General features: G+C 41.1%; 1 protein-coding gene across 4 annotated transcripts in view; it reads left to right on the forward strand.

Moving 5' to 3' along the window:
* LRRC1 (leucine rich repeat containing 1) overlaps positions 1-19,844 on the forward strand; it is a 105,748-nt gene that overhangs the window by 26,049 nt on the left and 59,855 nt on the right. For all 4 annotated transcript variants that reach the window (XM_075498088.1, XM_075498089.1, XM_075498090.1 and 1 more), the window contains exons 3-4: positions 7,549-7,627; positions 10,843-10,932. In XM_075498088.1, the coding sequence (XP_075354203.1) occupies positions 7,549-7,627; positions 10,843-10,932 (169 nt within the window). The remainder of the gene's footprint in view (positions 1-7,548; positions 7,628-10,842; positions 10,933-19,844) is intronic.

The raw sequence follows: 19,844 nt of genomic DNA on the forward strand, positions 1-19,844 counted from the left end.
ATGGATTACAGAAAAGTGGATTTTTCCATCATGGTATATTCTGCCAGGTTTAAATGTTTTTTCTAAGGAAACTTTGCTAATGTACTTGGCGTGTGCATCTAGCAACAGTGGCTGGCTTCATCCGAATTCAAGAGAAGGCTATGGATTTTGAAGTGTTTTTGTTTGTTTTTTTGGGGGGGTGGTTTTGTTTGTTTTTTGGGCTTTTAGTGAGGTGTGGTTTTTTGGTTTTTGTTTTTGTGTTTTTTTTTTTTTTTTTTTTTAAAGCAGCAGGACAAGTTGCAAACAAACCTTTGGCCTGCTGAAGTATCAGCTCAAGCGTTAAACATCAGACAATCCATATGGGAGTGACATAAAATAAATACTTCATTTTTTGAATAGTCTAGATTAGAGATCATAAAATGGCAAACTGCAAACAGGCGTTGTTAGTCCTTGTATCTACAGAGTTGCTCGGGTTTTGGTTTCTGTTTTGTTGAGGTTAGATGCTGTGGCTATGAAGTTACTGAAGAATTAATCCATTAAATCTGTAACTTTACCATTAAAACACTTAATACACTTTCTGTCATCAACAGCTTCATGGGGGTTTTACTTTTTTTTTTTCCTTGCTTCTCAGACTAAAAGTATTTAATTCCTGCTAGCCTCAAAGTCCAAGATGGAAATCCTTATAAAAATGTCTCCTAGCCTTGTTTAACTCTTTGTTGGCATGTACCAATAAAAAGGTAGAAGACCTAAATTCCTTGCTGGACTCGGGCTCTTCCACTTAATTCACCTGGAACTATTGTTTCCTTGTGATCTGATCTTTGAGACTTCCCCCTTCTTTTTCCTCCTGTTTCCAGTTCACAGCTCCTGGTCCTCTGTTACTGCTTCTTCCTGCAGCTGAGAAGGACAGTCTGTTGATTTACCACATGCTATCTGTTAACAAATGAGCTTGTTTTTATGTCCCCGCGCAGTTTTCTTTCAAGTAAATTGAAATATATTTATGTATCCCTGAAATGCAGTTTTGTGAGGATTTTTTTTCCCTGCTCCTCTCCTCCCTTGGAAAAGGGATGTATCCAGAAGCAATGAGGAGGAGGAATGGGATGTGTACCTCGCTTCAGTTTCTTGTGAATTATACAGTAAGGGATTTGGTTGAGAAACCCCAACCTGAATCTGTTTGTGAGTTTTCCTTAAAGTTGTAAAGAAGGGTCTTAAAAGAGCTGTATCTCTTGTATTTTGTACATCCTCAGCCTCAGAGCTTGGAGAGGAAAAAGTTACAACCTGTACAAGAGCCACTTAATCTCAATAGACTGTGCAAGAACCGCGTGACTCCTGTCACATTGTGCCCCAGAAATTGTAACATTTACCTAAAGAGGTGGATTACTGCAGCCTTCAGGGCTAGTAGCAAAACCATCTGGTTTCTAGGAAAAAAGAAGCCTGTCAGATCACTGTGTATGTCATGATTTTAATGTGGAAATGGGGGGAGAGGATGAGTGACCTTCCTCCATCCCTTCCCCCTGCGGAGACAGAACCTCTGGGAGCTGCACTTGGCTGCTTCGGGGAGGGTGGAGAGATGTGGTGGTGTCTGCGAGACGACAGCCTGCTCAGCTGGGCTTTGCAGCTGAAGAGCCCTTCGTAAAGACAAACAAATATTTGCACTACAGATTCCTTCTTGCAAGGTATTTGACTAAGTGGGCAGTTTCCTCCTCCCATGTTGGGAAGGTGGAGGAGGTGGAGAGCAGGGTGGGTTGGGAAGGTGGAGGAGGTGGAGAGCAGGGTGGGAGAGCTTTCCTAAGCGCAGGGGTCTCCGAGACCTCTCTGCAGTGGGTGGCACAGAGGAACCTCTGTGGAAGTGGGAAGAGAACCTCTAAGCTCCTAAATCACTCAAGAACTGCACTGCTTAATGCTTCATTGGACCTTTTGTGTGTGTATGTGTGATATACTGTAGTAGATATTGTATATTATATATGTGAGAAGAGGCAGGGGGAAAATTCTTCTGTGTATTGAACTGGATGGATGAGATCTGGTTTGCCTCTGGTTATCTCTCTCCTGAGGGATAATGCTGCATGAATTCACAGTCTTTGAGTCTGGAATGGGCTTCCTGGGTATACATTTGATATAAACTAATCAACTGCTTAATACGTTAATGAATTACTAATCGCTAAGTGGTTAAGGTGTTTTGCCTGTGTTGTACATACCTGGTGGTGGGCCTTCTGCTATGGCTGTCTAGATCAGGACTGATCAGGTGTATGGGGTGTGCCAGCTCCAGCCCTCCTAAAGCACAGTCCTCTGGGTCGCCTTCATAGCTGGAAAATGTAACAGCATCCAGTAGTTGCTCCCTGAAAGACTCTTGAACATTGTAAACTCTCCCTCAGGAACATGGCACATCTGAGTCTTCAGCTAAGTTCTTGTAAAAATACTTTTAACCCTGAGCTAGAGTCCACTGTTTGAGTAGCTCTGGTCTGGTAGCCCTGTCGCAGCCTAGGACCTTTCTGGGCGTTGCTGTCTCAATATTGATTAGGTATTGGAAATTATGTTCACTATTGCAGAATGTGTAAAGGATGCTGGCCATGTAGCCTTTGGGTAGGCAAAAAAATATTGCTAATTCTTGAAATTCGATATACAGTGCTGTAAAAATGTACCATACAGAAGCTTTTATCAGTTTAAAATGAAGGCTGTCTTCTCCCTCACCCTCCCAGCCATCAGAAGAAGGAAAGTGGGGGAATGGGGATTGAGAGATGTTGCTGTTGTAAAAATCTTCAACAAAAAAATAGATTAGCACCAAGCAAAAGGATTTTTAGAAGTAATTTTCTCATTCAGACAGTAGAGAATCCCCTAGTGTCAAACTTACCTCTTAAGTCACTTGTACAGGACTTGCTAGATTGTTAGCAAATTCTTGTGCCAACTAGAACGATAAGCATCTGAAGAGGTGTTTTGAAAGGGGGGGTGGGGAAGATGGCCTCTTATATACGTGACTGCCAAGCTTGATTTTTCATCCACTTCTGCTGGCACGACTTCTTTTTGCTGCCAGTGTATTTGCATTGTCACACGTCACAGGGCTTATGCTTGGTTTATGGCTTTATTATTAGCAATGCTGCACAATCTGTATGCCAGAACATCTGGGGCATCGTGTAAATGTAGAGCATTTGTCAGTGTGTGGCATTAGAAGAATTCTAGATATTTAAGTAGGATTTGAGCTGGTTATCCAGCAGTGGCAAGAAAAGCATTCAGCCTTACTGCTGCTGATATTGGCAGAGATGTACGTGCTAATGTCTGTAACAAAATCGAGTAGTCAACAGTAATGGTGAAAGCTGCTTAATCCATCAAGAGGCAGAAGGACTTCTTCATATATTTTCATATCCTCTGTTGCATTTCAGTTGATTACATCCGTGCTTCTGTTATGGACCATCATCTTCTCTCCTATAATAATCACTCCAGGTTTTTTTTTTTGTCATATACTAAAATGCTCCTTGCCTTTTCTCTTCTGAGTTCATTTATTCAACGCAATGTTACAGTAGTCTTCACATGTAGTGATAAAGTATCTGCTCATAACTTGGTTGTGTTTTGCCTGAGAAATATTTTTAAGATGCCTTGCAGTTAAAACGAGTTATTTCAAACTTGTTGAACTCACTAAATGGGTAATGATCCTCAGTTCAAAGAGGTGCACTGAATTTTTGTCTGCCCCTTGTCCAGTTAGGTGGAGGAGAAAAATGAATCAGATACAGAAAAAGTATCAATGCAGGGAGGAAAATGCACTTTACGTGCAAAAAAAAAGCTTAACATAGAAATGGAATTTCCCTTCTTTTCCCTGTGCCTGTTACCATTTCTTATTGAAGATTTTTGCTCATGTAGTGACTTCATAGTCTGGAATATCTAGGCTGGGAAAGCGCATTTCATTTTCAGAACATATTTTGGAATTTGCAAATGCATCCAAACTATAAGCAGTGCCTATACTGTCTTATTTCAATATTTACTTAGCTCAGATGCTTGTTGGCTTCTACAGATAATACCCAAGACTTGTAACAGAAAAAGCCTATCAAAATAGTTTTGCTGAGAAGGTGTATTTTCTGGTTTTCATAGTCCATCATATAGAAATTACTTGCAGTATGGCAATGAAACTACACATTGGTGGAGGAAATCAGTAGCATGATTAGATTAAGAAACTTTGTCATTGAGGATTTAAGTTTATTTTCTGCTTTATATGTTACGTTTTTGTGTGTGTGTATATATATATTTCAATTTTTTCCAAACAAATTAGGATAGTTACTTCTACTTGAGCTTCGATTTTTGTGGGGCTTTTTGTTTGTTTTTTATCTGGGAGAATTATTCACACCCACAGAAAGTGTGTATCTGTATGTGAAGGGGGTGTGTGTGTGCAAATATGCCTGTATAAAAGTTGTGGACACTGGCTTGGTTGCAAAGAAACGAGTTATTCTGAGCCCTCAGAAGCTTTGAAATAGTGATGTCCCTTTCAGGACTTTTCCAGCTAGTTATCCAGGGAAGGATGGTATGAAGACTAGATGGTGGATGACACGCGTCTTCACTTGCTGCTGGTTAGCAGAGCTCAGTATCAGTGTTTGCCATTGCTGTAATGCAAGGTAGAAGTAACAACGTCTGTTGAGTGCATGTAGGACCTCTGTCTTCGATAATCCTGTAGTACAAATTCAGTCTTCTACAGGCGACACTTAATCATAGAGGACTGGAATGGGTAAAACCATCAGCTTTTCTGTCTGTAAGTGCGGTTTTGATTTTGTTTTGATTTTATGTATATTTCTGTATAGGGAAAGGGAAGGTTTCCGTTTCTGTGTAGTATTTGTGTTTCTTAGAACACCCTTTCAAAAGTGAACACTTCTACATGAATGTTTAATTAAAAAAAAAAAAAAAAAGTAGTAGTTTATTTGCCGTCTCTTTTGCAAGACAGAGCAATGTCCCTGCAATGATGTCAGTGCTTTTACTTTCCGGAGTGTTAGTGACAGTCAAAGGCTTTAAGCAGTTAGAGTGTTATGAGAATTTCTTGCTTTAAGGTCATCATTTAATCAGGCAATCTTAATGACTTTTTTTTTAGTTACTCAAATGCCACTATTCAGACCTGTTTGTCCCTACCATATGAGAGGAATAAAGTGTGAGATTTTGACTCCCGAAGTGAGGTTGGCAGAGGCGTTTGTGAATGTGGCACTTTGAAATGGGCCGGTTGTTCAAGTGTCCCCGGTTTAAATTCGGGAGCCCTGTGGCTCCTGCAGTAGCTTCATGGCTACTTACGAGGATCTGCTTGTTGACTGCGTTGCTGGGGCATGCTGTGCTGGATTTGGGCTTGCGAATGCGATGCAACCCGTGGAGAGGTCTGAAGAGCCGGACCACAAGGCTTGGTCGCTCTCCGGCCTTGTGCCCCCCGCGCAGGGTCCCGAATTGCGGCTTCCGCCTCTCTGGGCTCGGCGCCAGGCCGGTGTCCTGCCTCGTGGTCTGGTCTTTCTGCGAGGCAAGCGGCCACAGGGGAGCGAGCTCTCTTAATCCTGATTTGGGGACTCGGTGTGACCTGCCCCTTCTAACCTCAAAGGCCTCACCTAATGTTTCACTCTGAATTTATCTCATTGCTGTTGGATTTCTAGGAAAGATCAACTGTTTCCCCTCAAATACCAAAGCTGTTACGAAGGAGTGGGTGGGTGAGAACATACAAAACATCTCTGATGGGACTTAGTCTCTGAAGTCACCTATTCCATTTTATGGGACAGCTGCTGCTGTTGGTGGCCCTTAGGGTTTGTGTTGATTTAAAAGTAGTTTATTCTCCTTCACCAAGTGCTCCGAGGGAACTATTTGTGCTGCGCACACCGCTCCATGCAGGCCTCGCCCTAGGTGGCTTTGTTCGGTGTTGTGGAAGCGCAGCTTGGCTGTTTGATGCCTCGCGCTATGGGTGTTCACCCCTCTCATTCATTATTTTGATATTTAGTAACAGTGAATATATTTTTTGAATACGCAGTGTATTTCTGGGGTTAGTGATTAGACCGCTCCAGAGCTACTCGTAATCATCAGGAACTGTTTCTCCATCTGCCCCAGCTGTTTTCAAAGCTGTGCCTGGTGAGTGTACTGGGAGCACTGGGGTTTGTGAGGCAAGAGTGATTTGCTTCCGTTCCTAGAGGAAGCACCTCTTGGGATGGAGTGAAACTCATTTGGGGGTGCCCATCTCCCTCCTTCCCTCCAGCCCTTCCCACTCATGTAGGGAACAGAAGGAGGTTCCCAGGAGATGCTCCTCTACTGCCCTTTGGTTGATCGTTCACAGCTGGTGACCTGTGGGTTTGGAAGATGTTCTTGCTGGCTCTGGGTTCAGTTCTGAGCTGGGAATGATTCAAAATAGATGCATTTGCTCAGATTACCTGGCAAGAGATGAACCTGATGAGCAGGTACTCTCCTCCTTCCTCCCCTCCTCCCTCGATTGCACAGCTTTTGGGGAGGAGAGCTGAATGAAATACATAGGTAGTCAATTCTGAGTTACTCAGCTAGGTAGGAAGAGACCAAATATTTTTCAACATATTTAGATCACTGATGGCTGCTGAGGTCAGTGGTGCCACTTGCATGAGGAAAATCTATGAAGACATTTCCCAAAGTGTTCTTTGTGATGAGAACAGCGGGAAGAGGAGATGGAGTAGATGTAATGCTCTGTCAAAAAAATGGAAATAGGAAAAACCTTGGAAACAGAAGTCTGATTTTTACTTTAAGATTTGCCCTTTTTTTTTTCTTTTTGCATTGTTTTCAAAATGAATCATAAAAATCTAAGTTGTTAAACAAGGAAACCAAACGTATTTGTTTCATTTTTGCCGGATCTCAATGACAGTAAACAAGGACTTACACAGAGGACCCACAGCCTATTTGTGGAAATACAGCTTGATGTAAGATGCCCAGAAGACAATTTTATTTTTAAGATAGCAGGCCTAACTTCAGTAGTTAAGTGTTCTGTTGAAGATATTTGAAAAAACCATCTGTTTTCACATATAAATATCTGTGATTACTTTCTGGCAATCTGAAATAGTGTACTAGCACTTATTTGGGACCTGTCAATTTGAATAATATTTTCAAATTACCTGCCTTTCGTGTGAGGGAGGCTGGTTCTGCTCCCACAAGTATATGTTACAGGTGGAGAGACTTGCACATTCTCTTCTTCCTTCCCTTGTTTTCCCTCCCTGCGTACTTTCTGCCAGCACAGATTGTGGGCGTGTATTGATCAAATTACAAGAGGTTCAGATCTTAACTGGTTCTTTAGGACAGTCCTAGCATATAGAGAGTCTGTTTTTTTGATGGGCAGAGGCTGATAAAGATCAGTCCAAGGACAGGTGAGTAGTCTAGGATCAGGAGGATGAGCGTGGAGCAGGAGGGGGAAATGGAATGTGAAAAAGCACAAAATGGCTGTGCTGCGATAGCCGTGTACTTGGATGTGAAGTGGTCTTGCATGTTGAAATGTCTTGAAAGATACCAAGATAACTCCTTGCAGTAGCAAGTTACTGAATGTAATGAGGCAATAATTTCAGTGTAGATGCAGTACAGTTGTTGACAATTTTTTTTCCTTTTTTTTTTTTTCTTCTGCAGATATTCCTGAAATACCAGAAAGCATCTCATTCTGCAGAGCACTACAGGTAGCAGATTTCAGTGGGAATCCACTGACTAGGTAACTTCCACCTTCTTCTTAGTACTTGCCATACCAGAATTACAATCTTGCTGTAACAATTACAATTTTAAATAAGCCCTTAAAAATCGTGATCTAGGATCTCTATGAAATCTTGCCAACAGTGTCTGTCTCTGGCAGGGACTGCAGCAAAAGTTCAGATTTAAAAACTGATGTGCATCTTTACTGGGAGGGGATGAAATTTGTTAGCCAACCAGGAAAAATGTAAATCTGATTGTCTCTTAAGTAATTTTCATTCCTCTTCTTAAATGCATAGGAAAACCATGCTCATACTTGGGAGAGACAAGGCAATGGTTAGTACGAATGCATTGGCACGAACCCAGGTGCCTGATGATTTGAAATAGACTTTAGATCAGCTGCTGCAGATAATGGCTTTTACTAATGATTAAAGCTTGGACTGGTGTTTCATCACCCTCCCATCAATTGGGACACAGTGACATGCAGTAACATGTGGCAAAAATGCACTGCATATGTCGGTGGCTGCTATGGCTGTTGCCGGTCTGTGTTCTGATGAGCTGGGTTTGGGGATTACGCATGCTTTTAGTATAGAGAGGAGTTTTGTTTACATTTCTCTGTTCCATTTGCTGAAGAATTTGGAATTTATCTAGTGAAATGAGGCTGGAGATAGCAAGGAAGAGGTGATCTGCTAGCTAAGGCCTTGGAATACTATTTGGAGAACTGTTTCCTAAACCAGCCCGTGCCACAGAGCTCCTTTGTGATGCTGAGCAAGCCACATAAGCCAGAGTATTCACAGTGGGCGCTTGCCGACCTGCTTTGCTTTGCACTGAGATGGGCGAGGAATACTTGCAGGATTAGCTGGCTGGCTGGGGTGCAGGAGTGCTAACAAACAGGAGAGTGTCTGTAATATCTTAGGCTGCTCTGGTGGTTTTGCAAGACGGCTTCTCCCACGTGTACAGCTGAGATTCTTCAGAAGTGCGATTTCAGTATCGCCCATAGTGTGTCCTAAGTTCTCTGGCAAGTAACATTTCTGAGCATTAAAGGGACACTTGTGGTCTTAATCCCTGTGCCTCTGTAGCCCATTTATGTAGTGAGGATAATAATACCACAAAAATCCGGTAAAACAAACTGAGGCTGAACTGATGTTTAGATATGCAAGTGGTGAGGGTCACTGAACAGCTTTTTCCCAGGCATCAGTGTGCAGTACATAAAGCTCAGAGCTGCATCTTGTGGTATTGAAATCGGAATTGTCTGTAGTAGTGCGCTAGTTATCCTTCTCCATTTTGTGTGCTGAATAAGGCCTGGGGCCCGAGTAATGTGTTTCCTTAAACAGTAGTTGTAATGCACAGCTACAGCTGAGTGGAATTAACAAAAGAGTTGAAAGGCTTTTTAATGGGTTTGAAACAGATCTCATAAATCTTTGTTGACAGTTTAAGGGAATTTTAAAAATTCTTGATAAAGTGGCTCCAAAGCATATGCAAGTCCTGGAAAACATCACTTCAAGTACTTTACTAAGTTAGAAAACACAGATACCAGAAGCTGTTTACACATGGTTGCCAGGTATTTTCTGTGATGAGATCCAGAATTTCAGTTTTACCTATATAACAGTATATAGGTTTGGGCACTAATTTGCCCAGGCAGAGTGGGAATGTCTAGTAGTAATTTCCTTTTCTGTGTGATATCCTGGAACTTTTTTTAGCCATTGATTCTTGTCCTTATTTTCTCTAAGCTTAAAAGCCAGTCAGAGATCTTCCCAATCAATGTCCTACCACTAATACAGTATGTTGCCTTACTGTCAAACTTAATAATTGATGAACCTACAGCATTAAAAGTGGCTGGCATACCATTTTCCCAGCTGTTTTCAGATGATTTCAGGCTCATATTAATAAAAAGCAGGCACATTTATTGTAGAGTAGACTGGAAGTCCACTATATGCTATAGATAGGATAGAATAGAATAGTTCCAGTTGGAAGGGACCTACAATGATCATCTAGTCCAACTATCTGTCCACTTCAGGGCTGACCAAAAGATGACCAGACCATTTAATTCCAGTCTTAAACCTGGTAAAGCCTAAACAGTAATGCATAATTATAGTGGAGCTCACATTTTGGAGATAGTGAGCATGTTCTGTTAATAAGGTCCAGAAAATGACAAACAGTGCAGTATGGAGTTGAGCACATGAAAAGCCCTCCCTGCCCCCCACCTCCCCCATTGTAATTTGTCTTTTTCCCTTTCCCCATCATGAGCAGTTGGACTTGCCTGTAGGTGTGCATCTCCTTTTGGTTAGTTGCCTGGAGGTCATACCATGTGCCTTGAGCTGGGCGATGGGGAGAGCAGGAACCAAACCAAATGCTACAGCTTGAGCTTAGGTTGCATGCTCTGGGGGTTGAGCAGAAGTTGGATGGCTGGGCCAGGGGCTTCTCCTCCTCTGCCTCCTTGCCCCTTTTACCCCACCCTGTCTCCTGTGCAACTGCAAACTGAGCTGCTTGGTGCATCCTGGCTGCCAGAGAGCAGTGAGTGGTACAGGAATCTGTCCATGTGAGGGGAGAGGAAGCCGGGCCTTGTAGAAGACTGGCTGGGTGATGGACCTAAAGGCTTTAGAACTTTGGGAGTGTTTTGCATATGGCTGCATTTTATAATGTAAGAAGGGAGGGTTGTGTTGTGAACCAGTAAATGTGAAATGCTGTAACAGCGGAACATTGTCTTCATAGTGAACAGACTGTTTCTTCAAAAAGCAACAACTGAAGAGCAGCCTAGTAGCTAATATGAAATGGGCATGCTGTAAGCATGTATGTAACTGAAGCCTGAATAAAAATAATTTGTTTAATTATTTTACCATCTAGGTGATACAGGAAAATAATAGTAAAAAAGGTTTGTTTAATATGTTTGATTTTTAAAAATTTGTTAAAATGCTTAAAATGTTCTCAAGTCCTATAGCATTTTTAAAGTTGCAAACTGGGGGCAGGGAAGAGAGGGGCTAGGAGACAGGGATATTACCTGTTCTTTGACACAGAAGAAACTTTAAAGTCTCTGAGTCATGTTTGGTTTTTTTTTTTTTTTTCTTACTATGATCCTTAGAATTTTCTGAGAGTCATGCTGGACTGTGGGCATGCCTCCTTCTGTGTGTATTTGCTAAATATACTCTTGTTTTCCATTACATGTTTTGTTTTCCAGTATGTATTACATGAATGTGAAATACTTCTGCTGGAAGTCCTTGATTTGAATTAATATCTCCGTAGGTTGCCCGAAAGCTTTCCTGAATTACAGAATCTAACGTGTCTTTCAGTAAATGACATCTCCCTGCAAGCACTACCTGAAAACATTGGGAAGTAAGTTTTTGGTTTTTTTTTATATACTTTATTAATATCTTAATTTATTTTCTCTTTACTGTTACGCCTATTGTATAAATGACTTGCATAATTATATGTAATATACCTATAAAGTTATTTACAGGTCTGTGCTTATTTTTTATATTCTTTCCAGTCTGAGGGATCTGTTTAAGAAAAATCTGTTTGCATTTTCACTTGACATTAGCAGGCTAATGCAGAATCTGAAGTATGCGTGTGTATGTTTCGATTCTCTTCTCCGGGATTTGGAGTAACTTGGAATTCTAGGTGCAAAATTAAATAGGTGTTTTGTGACGCAGATCTGACCTTTTGCTTTCCTTCATTGTAGTAGACCATCGATCCACTATTGTGAACATGTTAGATGGCTTGCAGCTTAGCTCAAAACCACAGAATTGTTGGCACAACAGATGGGTAAAAGCTGGCTGTGATCAGGATGGAAATTGGAAGGTTCCTAACTATAAGAGCAGTCTGGTTCTGAAAAAAACTCCACTGGGAGCTATGAGATGGAAACTCATGGAACAGCTCTTAAGATGAAATTGGATAAGCTGTTAAGGTGTGTTTGTTAACTCTGGAAAGTAGAACAGGGTTGCAAGGACAGACTTCCAAAGTGGAGACACGTGGAAAGTAAAGAGAACTTTATCTGCCTCATTTTGACTGAAATGAACATCCACACTTGCAGAAGGGAAATCTCTCTCCTCTTAGTGGAGAGAAGGGTATCTCTTCCCATTTGAAGGAGAAGAGGTAAATTCCATGTTTCCTCACTTGAGTATGTGAGAATGGCTGTGCTAGTTCAGATCAAAGGCTCATCTAGCCCAGCTTCCTTCTACAGTTGCAGTAAGTAGATGCCTAGTGAGGATTAAGAAAAGCATGTGTTTGATTACTCCTCTTTCCATCCCCTGACTGTTTCTGGTTCAGAGGATTTCCTGAGCTTTGGATTTTTGTTTGTCTAATTGGCAGCCCATAATGAATCTCTCTTCCACGTACTTGTCCAGTTTCTCCTTGAGCTTATGTAGACATCTTTAGTATTCTCCCCTGGCAAATAGCTGCACAGGTCTGTTACCTGTTGCATTGATTTGTTGTTGGTGTTCTTTTTTTTGAGCCTGGCTCTACCTACCTTGCCTATGATCCCTAGTTTTGGAAGAGGCAGTGTATGCACTTGATCTGCTGTCGATGCCTTTGTAGTTTTCTACTGTACCTCCAGGTGCTTTTTTCCAGACTGAAGAGTCTAACTTTTTATAGTTACCTTGCCCATATTGCTGTTCTAAGTTGCCATGTACTGAACCACTTGCATCTTTCTTCAGAAAGCTACAGTAACTCAGATGTTGAGTCATGAGTATCAGTAGGTGCCGATTAATCTCAGGCATCCTTTCATAAAGTGAAATATTTCTAACATGGATTCTTTGGGGAGTCAGCATAGTCCCTAACAGTAAAACCCAACTGTTTCTAAACAGAGGAGTCCTCCAGAAGGGATCTTATTATTAAGAGCTCCTGCAATGTAGTCAAGTTCAGACCGGCATTGCTTTAGCCACTTCCCATGGGTATGAAAGCTGTCAGCTGGCACCACTCCAGCAGCAACAGAAGTGGAAAATGTCTATTGAAACCTTCCACAAGCACTAACAGGTACAGCTAACGTGCACCCAGTGACTATGGCAAAGTCTTACCTAAAAATTGCATGGGCTGGGGCTTTTGTGGCATTCTTCCTTTTCTGTAAAAGTCCACAAAACTTCTCATGCAGCTTTTCGCAGCACTGGCAGCTAAGAACAGGCTTGTTCAGACTTTGCGGTTACTGAAAGCCAAGGCCAAAAATTTGGGATCCTGCCTGATTCTGAAAATTAATACAAGAAACATGACAAGCTGAAGTGATTCCCAAAGCATGAGGTGGACTGCTGTTTTGCAGACAGTAGCTAGAGGAAGGTTGCTGGCTTCCCTGAGAGGTCACTGGCTGTGGTGGCTCTGGCTTCTTGCTTGTCCTGCCTGTCATTTGGTAGTGTGAGTGGTGATAGCCTCTGTTTTGGAGCAAATGAGTAGTAGCAACTGTGGTTAAAATGGGGATAGCAGACATTTGTAGAGATGTCAATATGTGGAACTGTGCAAGAATAAGGGTAAAAATTTGCCTAGTATTGATCCTAAGCAGTCCAGGGAAATGCTGTGATACTATTTCAGCCCTATGTGAGCTGTTGCAGAACAGAGCAGTGTAACCTGTCTTCCCTCAAAGTCTGTACCTGATTCCTGATATTGAAGTTAAAAACCAGGGGTCCTCACTTGCTTCAGGAAGAGCCATATGCTTGTCCTGGTGGTCTTGGTGAGTTCTCCTGGAGGGCTAGACTTTTATTCAAGCCTGACAGGCCTGCTTTGATCTGGGAAGTGCTCCCAGGTTAGCTATCTAGAATATGAATATTGTATTTTTACAAAAACACTTTAATCTCATTAGTAGAAATTTCTGCTATCAGATTTATGCTTAAAGAAGCAGAGACAAATGTGTGGGGCTGTTGTCTTTGGCTCATCAGGTATTCATGGTAGGTGGGAATGTGGCAGTTGGGAAGTTGACGGTAAGCTTGGGCTAAAGATGCATGCTTTCCAACTCAGAAGAATATTAACATTACACGAGGGAAACTCATGGGGTGTCCACCCAAAATGTAACTGTTCCTGAAGTCTGTTGGGGAATGTCTTGGCAACAGAGAGAAAGGGATCCTGTCTGGTTCCAGTTGGAAATTATTGGGAGGTCTTGTTTGTAGCCAATTAGAACTGCAACCTGAAGTCCTTATGGGTCACTTACCTCCGGGAGTGAATTTTATCAGATTTTTAGCATTAGATCTATAAGTGGTAGATTTTTTTTTTTCAGTCTGGCTACCAACAAGTGCAGCTTTCCTCTTTTGGTTCACAAAATTTTCATCATTTATTGCAAGTGAATTTGATGGTGCAGCTGACTGCCTTGTGTTTGATAAAAGCAGTGAAATGCTCTGTGGCTTCTCCAAAGGTTGCCTACTTGTGCTCTTTGTTCCCTTCTCTGTTCTTTTCCCTCTGCACTTGCTGGGACCCAAAAAATGCTAGGAATTAGAAGGAAAGTAATGCTAACTGTGTCTTTCTGGCTGAAGAGACCAAGTGAGGCTCTTAGAGGTGTTTGGGTATGTTTGCAAATGCCTTACTGGAGTTTCTGTGTGCTTTGGATAATAATCCATGGTGTTACTTGATGGAATAGGATGGACCTATGTGCTCTGTATGAGATTTGTCAAATAGTGAGCAAACAAATATATACTGGTCATTTATTCTACTACTGTTGGGCTTGTTTTGGGAAAAACTTGAAGTCCCTGTGCTTGCTGCCGGTCTTCTGGCCACTAGAGTATGTGGAAACTTAGGGAAATGCATCCTAAATTCTTATGGTCTTATACTGTTGTCTGGGAAACTGCCTTATACAGCCAGTGAAATCTCTACTTCATCTTCATGTAGTACAGTGATCAGTATGCACTTAGTGTCTCTTTTTTTTTTTTTTTAAAGCTACCTACGTAAAATCTTGTGGCCCTGCAAATTTCCCCTACTGTCTTAAATGAGGAAAGCAAAAGTAATGGCAAGTATTTTCCAAACAGCAATACTTTGAAGGTTAGTTAGGAAGTTCTTCCTAATGGCACATAATAGACTTGAATTGCCTTGCAGTGAACCACTAGTGGAAGTGTGTCTTCCTCATGAATTCAGATATCCAGTCCATTTTTCACGTGGTCTGATGTAGAAGGTGAATGCCAATGTTCAGCTTCACTGTCCCAGGCCAGTGTCTGAACTTGTTCAAGCCATTGATATGTAGAGTTGCTGTTAATATTTTTACTGTGCCATTAAGAATTCTTCTGCATAGACCTTTTATATTTTTCTTTTCCTTTGTGTTGCCAAAAGGAGTATTTTTAAGAGTCGCAACTGGACATTTGAAGAACATAGGCAAGGCCTCCCTTGAACTTTTTGTCTTTCTTCTTGCTTGTGCGTACCCATGCTCATTGTATGTCAACTTTTCTTCTTCTGTGTGACCACTTCAGTCTGCTTATCCAGTGCTGGTACATGTGCTGAAAGTTTTCCCGTGTTAGATGAAGCATTCCTCTTTTAAGCTCATGTGGTGTTTTAGAGCATACTGGAAAGATGTGTGACATGCTGCTTTAGGACTTGATAACAGACTAGATGTCTTAATATTAGCAGTGCTATTTTTTGTGTTTCTCTGTGATTTGTGTTCTCTTAACTTGTGGTGTGGTTACTATCTGGAGTAAAACAGTGAATGCTAATGAATGTGAGATATTTTAGCTAATAATTAGGTGGGTGCAGCTTGGAGCGGGAGTTGGCCTGTTGGCTGGTTGAACTATTTGGAGAAACACGTTACACAATTTAAGCTGTAAGTGGGAGTGTCTTTTACAGTGTTTCTCAGTCTTATGCGAGCAAGTCTAATTTCCTTGCCTATTCTGCAGGACCGTGTGTGTCTGTAGAGCTGCCCAATGAGTGAGCATAACCTGTTCCTCCCAGCATGGGTAGCATTTAGGAATTTCCACTTGCTTCCAGGATTTTTCTTCAATACTTCCTTATTCGTATAACACCCAAAACACTGGGCATGACTTTTTCCTGAAATTCAAAAATCAGAATATTTGTATGTAAGGGTATTTGGGTAAATCAGGGTGTTTCTCTGTAAGGCTTCCTAGGGCATACCTTACAGTAGTATGAATAATCTAATGTCTGTCTGTCCCCAGCACCTTCTCTGTCCATATGTGTTCATTCTGTAGCGTTGGCTTCAGGGTTAGTTCCCCACCACCACCAGCCCACTGTGATGTTGGCTTTTTACCAGCAAAGATTTGGGAACTTAGAGATCCATACAGTGCTCTCATGGCTTAACGCCTAGAAAGAGAAGAGAGATTGTGTCAGCTTTGTATGTTTATGTATTTATTTGTGGTTCTTGGGCTTGAATGAAGTCCAGGTGCCTTCTTTGGAAAGCCTTTTATGTGTGTCTCCGACGTTTAATCTAGCATCGGACTCTCAGATGGGTGCTTCATGAGGAATTGGCTCTAGCCAAAAAACCAGTCCTTTCAGCATGAAATGCGTATTTGAAAAAGACAGTTATCTGTCAAACTCTGTGGGGACAACAAAATCAACAAGTTTCTTCAACGGCTGAAGCAAGGTGCAAAGCTTCACTACTGTGCTTTAAATTATGATTTAAGGCCAGCTGCCCATCAGGACACCAAACATCTAACTCTTATCCAATTTTTATCTTTCACTGTTTTGTCAGCAGTCTTTTCTGTGCCTGGAAAAGATAAAGATTATGTGTTTATTTTTTTGGATGCTAAGGTTTAAAGTATGAGGTTATTACTGACTGACAGGTAGAGTGTTTTGGAAGTTCCCTGACTGAACTCTAGCATTGCAAATAAAAAGCTTTCCTCTGCCATATGCAATCTTTACTTTTTTTTCTCCCACTCTAAAATGTACAAATGGTCTCCTACTAGGACAAATCTCCATATCCTGGGGATTCAACAAAAGTTCATAGTAATATCATGATTCGTAGCATCCCCATCATTCACAGCCTCCCTCCTCCCGCTTTTTTCAGAGAACTGCACAGACTGTGATGCAAGACAGTAGAACAGCTTTATTTTAGCTTTAAAAATTTTTGATGTGGGGAGGGGTGAATTTTAGATGGGAAGGATATTCTTCTGATGCCGATGACTGATGAGTCTGGTTTACCCCCAAGCTGCAAGCAGGCTGAATGGATCTGTGGACGTTACTACTGAAAGGGAATTACCAGGTAAGCAGAGAAATTTTCCTCTTAATGTCTGCAGCTAGCAGGTAGAATACTGAAATAGGCATTTCATTATGACAGTGAACATAATGCAAAGAATAAAGCAAATGTTACTGCGCTTAGGAGCATTGTTTTGTGGAAAGATTTGTTATAGGCATGCTTTTCAAGAGTCATGGAACCACAAACATCCAGAGATTTTGTGTTAGAGAAAGTCACTGAGCGTGGTGGGGTTTTTTTATATATATGTTGTTTAATCCTAGAGGTTTTGAAGTTTTTAGCAACTTCTGAACTCAGAATCTTTAATGTTGATCTGAATAGGGGTAGCTGGAGAATAAAAGGTCTTCAAAGGCGAGGATGATGCGCTCAATGCAGACGATACAGAAGCAGATTAGAGTGGCATACTTATTCTGATAATGGATTCCTGGGCCAGTTCTTGACTGTGTTTTTCTTAGTGTATGCCAGGATGCCTCAAGTGTAGATTACAGTTCTGGTAGCATCACACAGAATGGAAAATGCTCTTAAAATTGTGTGGAACAAGACAATGTAATTCTGTTTTAAGGTTTATAGTAATAGCGTCTGATTAAAATACGGTTTTATGATACAACAAAAATGATGGGGAGGCTTATCTTGCAAATACATAGAAGGAGGACTGTTTGTAGGTGGTCTGGCTAGGCTGATATAAATAGTATTAAAAGCTCTCACTCTGGCTTATCTGAATTTAGCATGACAAGTAATATTTACGGAGTTTGAGTAGGTAGAGCATTCGGTGTTACTCAGCTGTTTGCTAAATGGAAAACTGAATGTTAAGGAACTCGAAAGTTTATTTCAGGAACACTGTTTAACAATGTAGTAGAGAATGCAGTGCCATCTGGCCTTTTAATAAGAGGTGTTGCATCTTGTGTGTTACACGAGGAAGAAATATTTAACACATTTAGCAATTTTTTTTTAAATAAAGTAATTCCATTTTTTATTTAAGTCGTGGAAGATTGACATTGCATGAGTGGAATGGAAGATATTTTGAAAATGAAATCTTGTTGTAATAGTGAATCGGCTTAGCCTCCCCAACCTGTTTCAGTAATCTTGATAAGCAAATTAGAGAATGTTCAGTTAAAGCATTCAAAAGTGAACAGGCTGAGCTGTAATTTTGAATCTCTCTCTTCTTAATGATGCCTTTTGAAGGCCATAGGGAGTTCAGTGTTCCTGTCCATTTTTTGGACCATGCTTGTTGCTGTGTGAGGGAGAGAGAGAGTAGAACTGATCTCAGCAGCTTGAAAACCAAGCTTATGTAGAAAACTAGTCTTAATTAGCAGCTTAGACTACCTCTGTTACATAGTTAGCAATTTCTTGGCCATAAACTGTAGAACTTCCCTCTGTTTTTAAAATTTGGAAGTGACTTGTACTACTGGCCGTCTGTTTAGTCTTTCCTCCAGTTAGTGGCTGATAAAATACTCATGTTTTTATCCTTCTGTTTTCACTTGTGGAAGATCTGTAGCTTTTTACAAGCCAATTAATGGTATTGACAATTCAACTGAAGTAACTGACTATGCAAATGCTCTTCCTCTGGCTTTCAGTGTCTTTGCTGTTTAAGTCTAGGGTGACAAAATTATCAACTTTACTTTCTTCTGTGCCTATTTAAAACCAGTCTTGCAAGGAAGGAGTATTTTTCCCCCCATAATTTGTGTCCACTTCTCCCAGCTCTGTAGAAAATGGCAAGTATTAGGAACATAATCCTTACTTTCAGATTTTCATACTAGAATTGTTCTTACTAGAATATTGTCCTGCTTGTCAAACTCCAGAAGTGGGCTGCTGAGGAAAGCCTTGTGCCTTTCCCTTGCACATTATACACCTAAACTTGAGAGGAAAGAATAGTGTTTAACTTAGATGCAAGTTACTTCAAGTTGCTTTGCCTCCAAAAAGGAGGAGGGGGAATGCTCTTAAAGATGTCTTGTGGATGAATGGTCTTTAACAATACTGGTGAGACATAGTAACCGTTTCATCAAAACTAAATCTAGTTACCTTGCTTTGCAGTTGTTTTTACAGCATCCCTTATATTCCGAGGTAGAACTGTAGAACTTCACGTGTGTGAAGATAGTTTGCTTTGAAATGGATAAGTGCCCTCATTTAGGAAATTAATAGTTCCTGTAATTTCTGGCTCACATAAGAATTTCTGGGATTCAGTAGCTAAGAATTTGCAAAAATCACTCTCCCCTATTGCATAGTGTGGGCATAAGGTCTCTCTCTTTAAATTCTATCGGATTAATCTTACAAAAATTCATTAGTGCTCTTCTTCATCATTCACACTGTAAAACAGGTTTCCATAACCAAAGCGTAACCAAACAAAGAGGCAGGAGACTGGTTAAAGCTGACATTTGCAGGGGGGGAAGCTTTAAGCTTAAGCTAGACTTTTTGGAGAAATAATCTTCTTGAGGAAAGGAAACTAGCTGCAGTTCTGTACTATTTGTAGGTTACCGTATAATGGATGTGAATTTTAAAGTTCTTTCATGATAACTTTGTCTAATTATATGCCAGCATTAAGCAGTAGTTGGAAATAAAATAAGCATGTAGCGTTGAACCTTTTTAAAAGGAGGGCAAAATGCATACCAGGAGCATATAGACCACGAATCACATGGTTATATGTTAATGGAACCTTAGGAAATTCAGGAAGCATAATGCTTCCCTATAAGGCTAATATTGGTTTTGTTGCATTGGAAATGTCATTACACCAAAAATCCACATGGAGCTCGTTCTTCAGACACTGAGGAAGGATGTGGTGCTGGCAGGTATAGTAACTGTGTGTGGGTGAAATAAGGCAGACTCAGGGAAGAACTGAAGTGGTAGTTAACTCTGGAAGGGGGTGTGTGCTACAGAAACTCTTGAAACCACCCAAGTTTAAGCACCTAATTTCATAGAATCATAGAATGGTTTGGGTTGGAAGGGACCTTCAAAGATCATCTAATCCAACCCCCCCTGCCATGGGCAGAGACATCTTTCATTAGATCAGGTTGCTCAAAGCCCCATCCAGTGTGACCTTGAACACTTCCAGGGATGGGGCATCCACAGCATGTCTGGGCAACCTGTTGCGGTGTCTCACCACCCTCATTGTAAAAAAATTTCTTCCTTGTATCCAACCTAAGCCTACCCT

The sequence above is a fragment of the Mycteria americana genome, chromosome 3 (genome assembly GCF_035582795.1).
Source record: "Mycteria americana isolate JAX WOST 10 ecotype Jacksonville Zoo and Gardens chromosome 3, USCA_MyAme_1.0, whole genome shotgun sequence".
In the NCBI taxonomy this organism is placed as follows: domain Eukaryota; kingdom Metazoa; phylum Chordata; class Aves; order Ciconiiformes; family Ciconiidae; genus Mycteria; species Mycteria americana.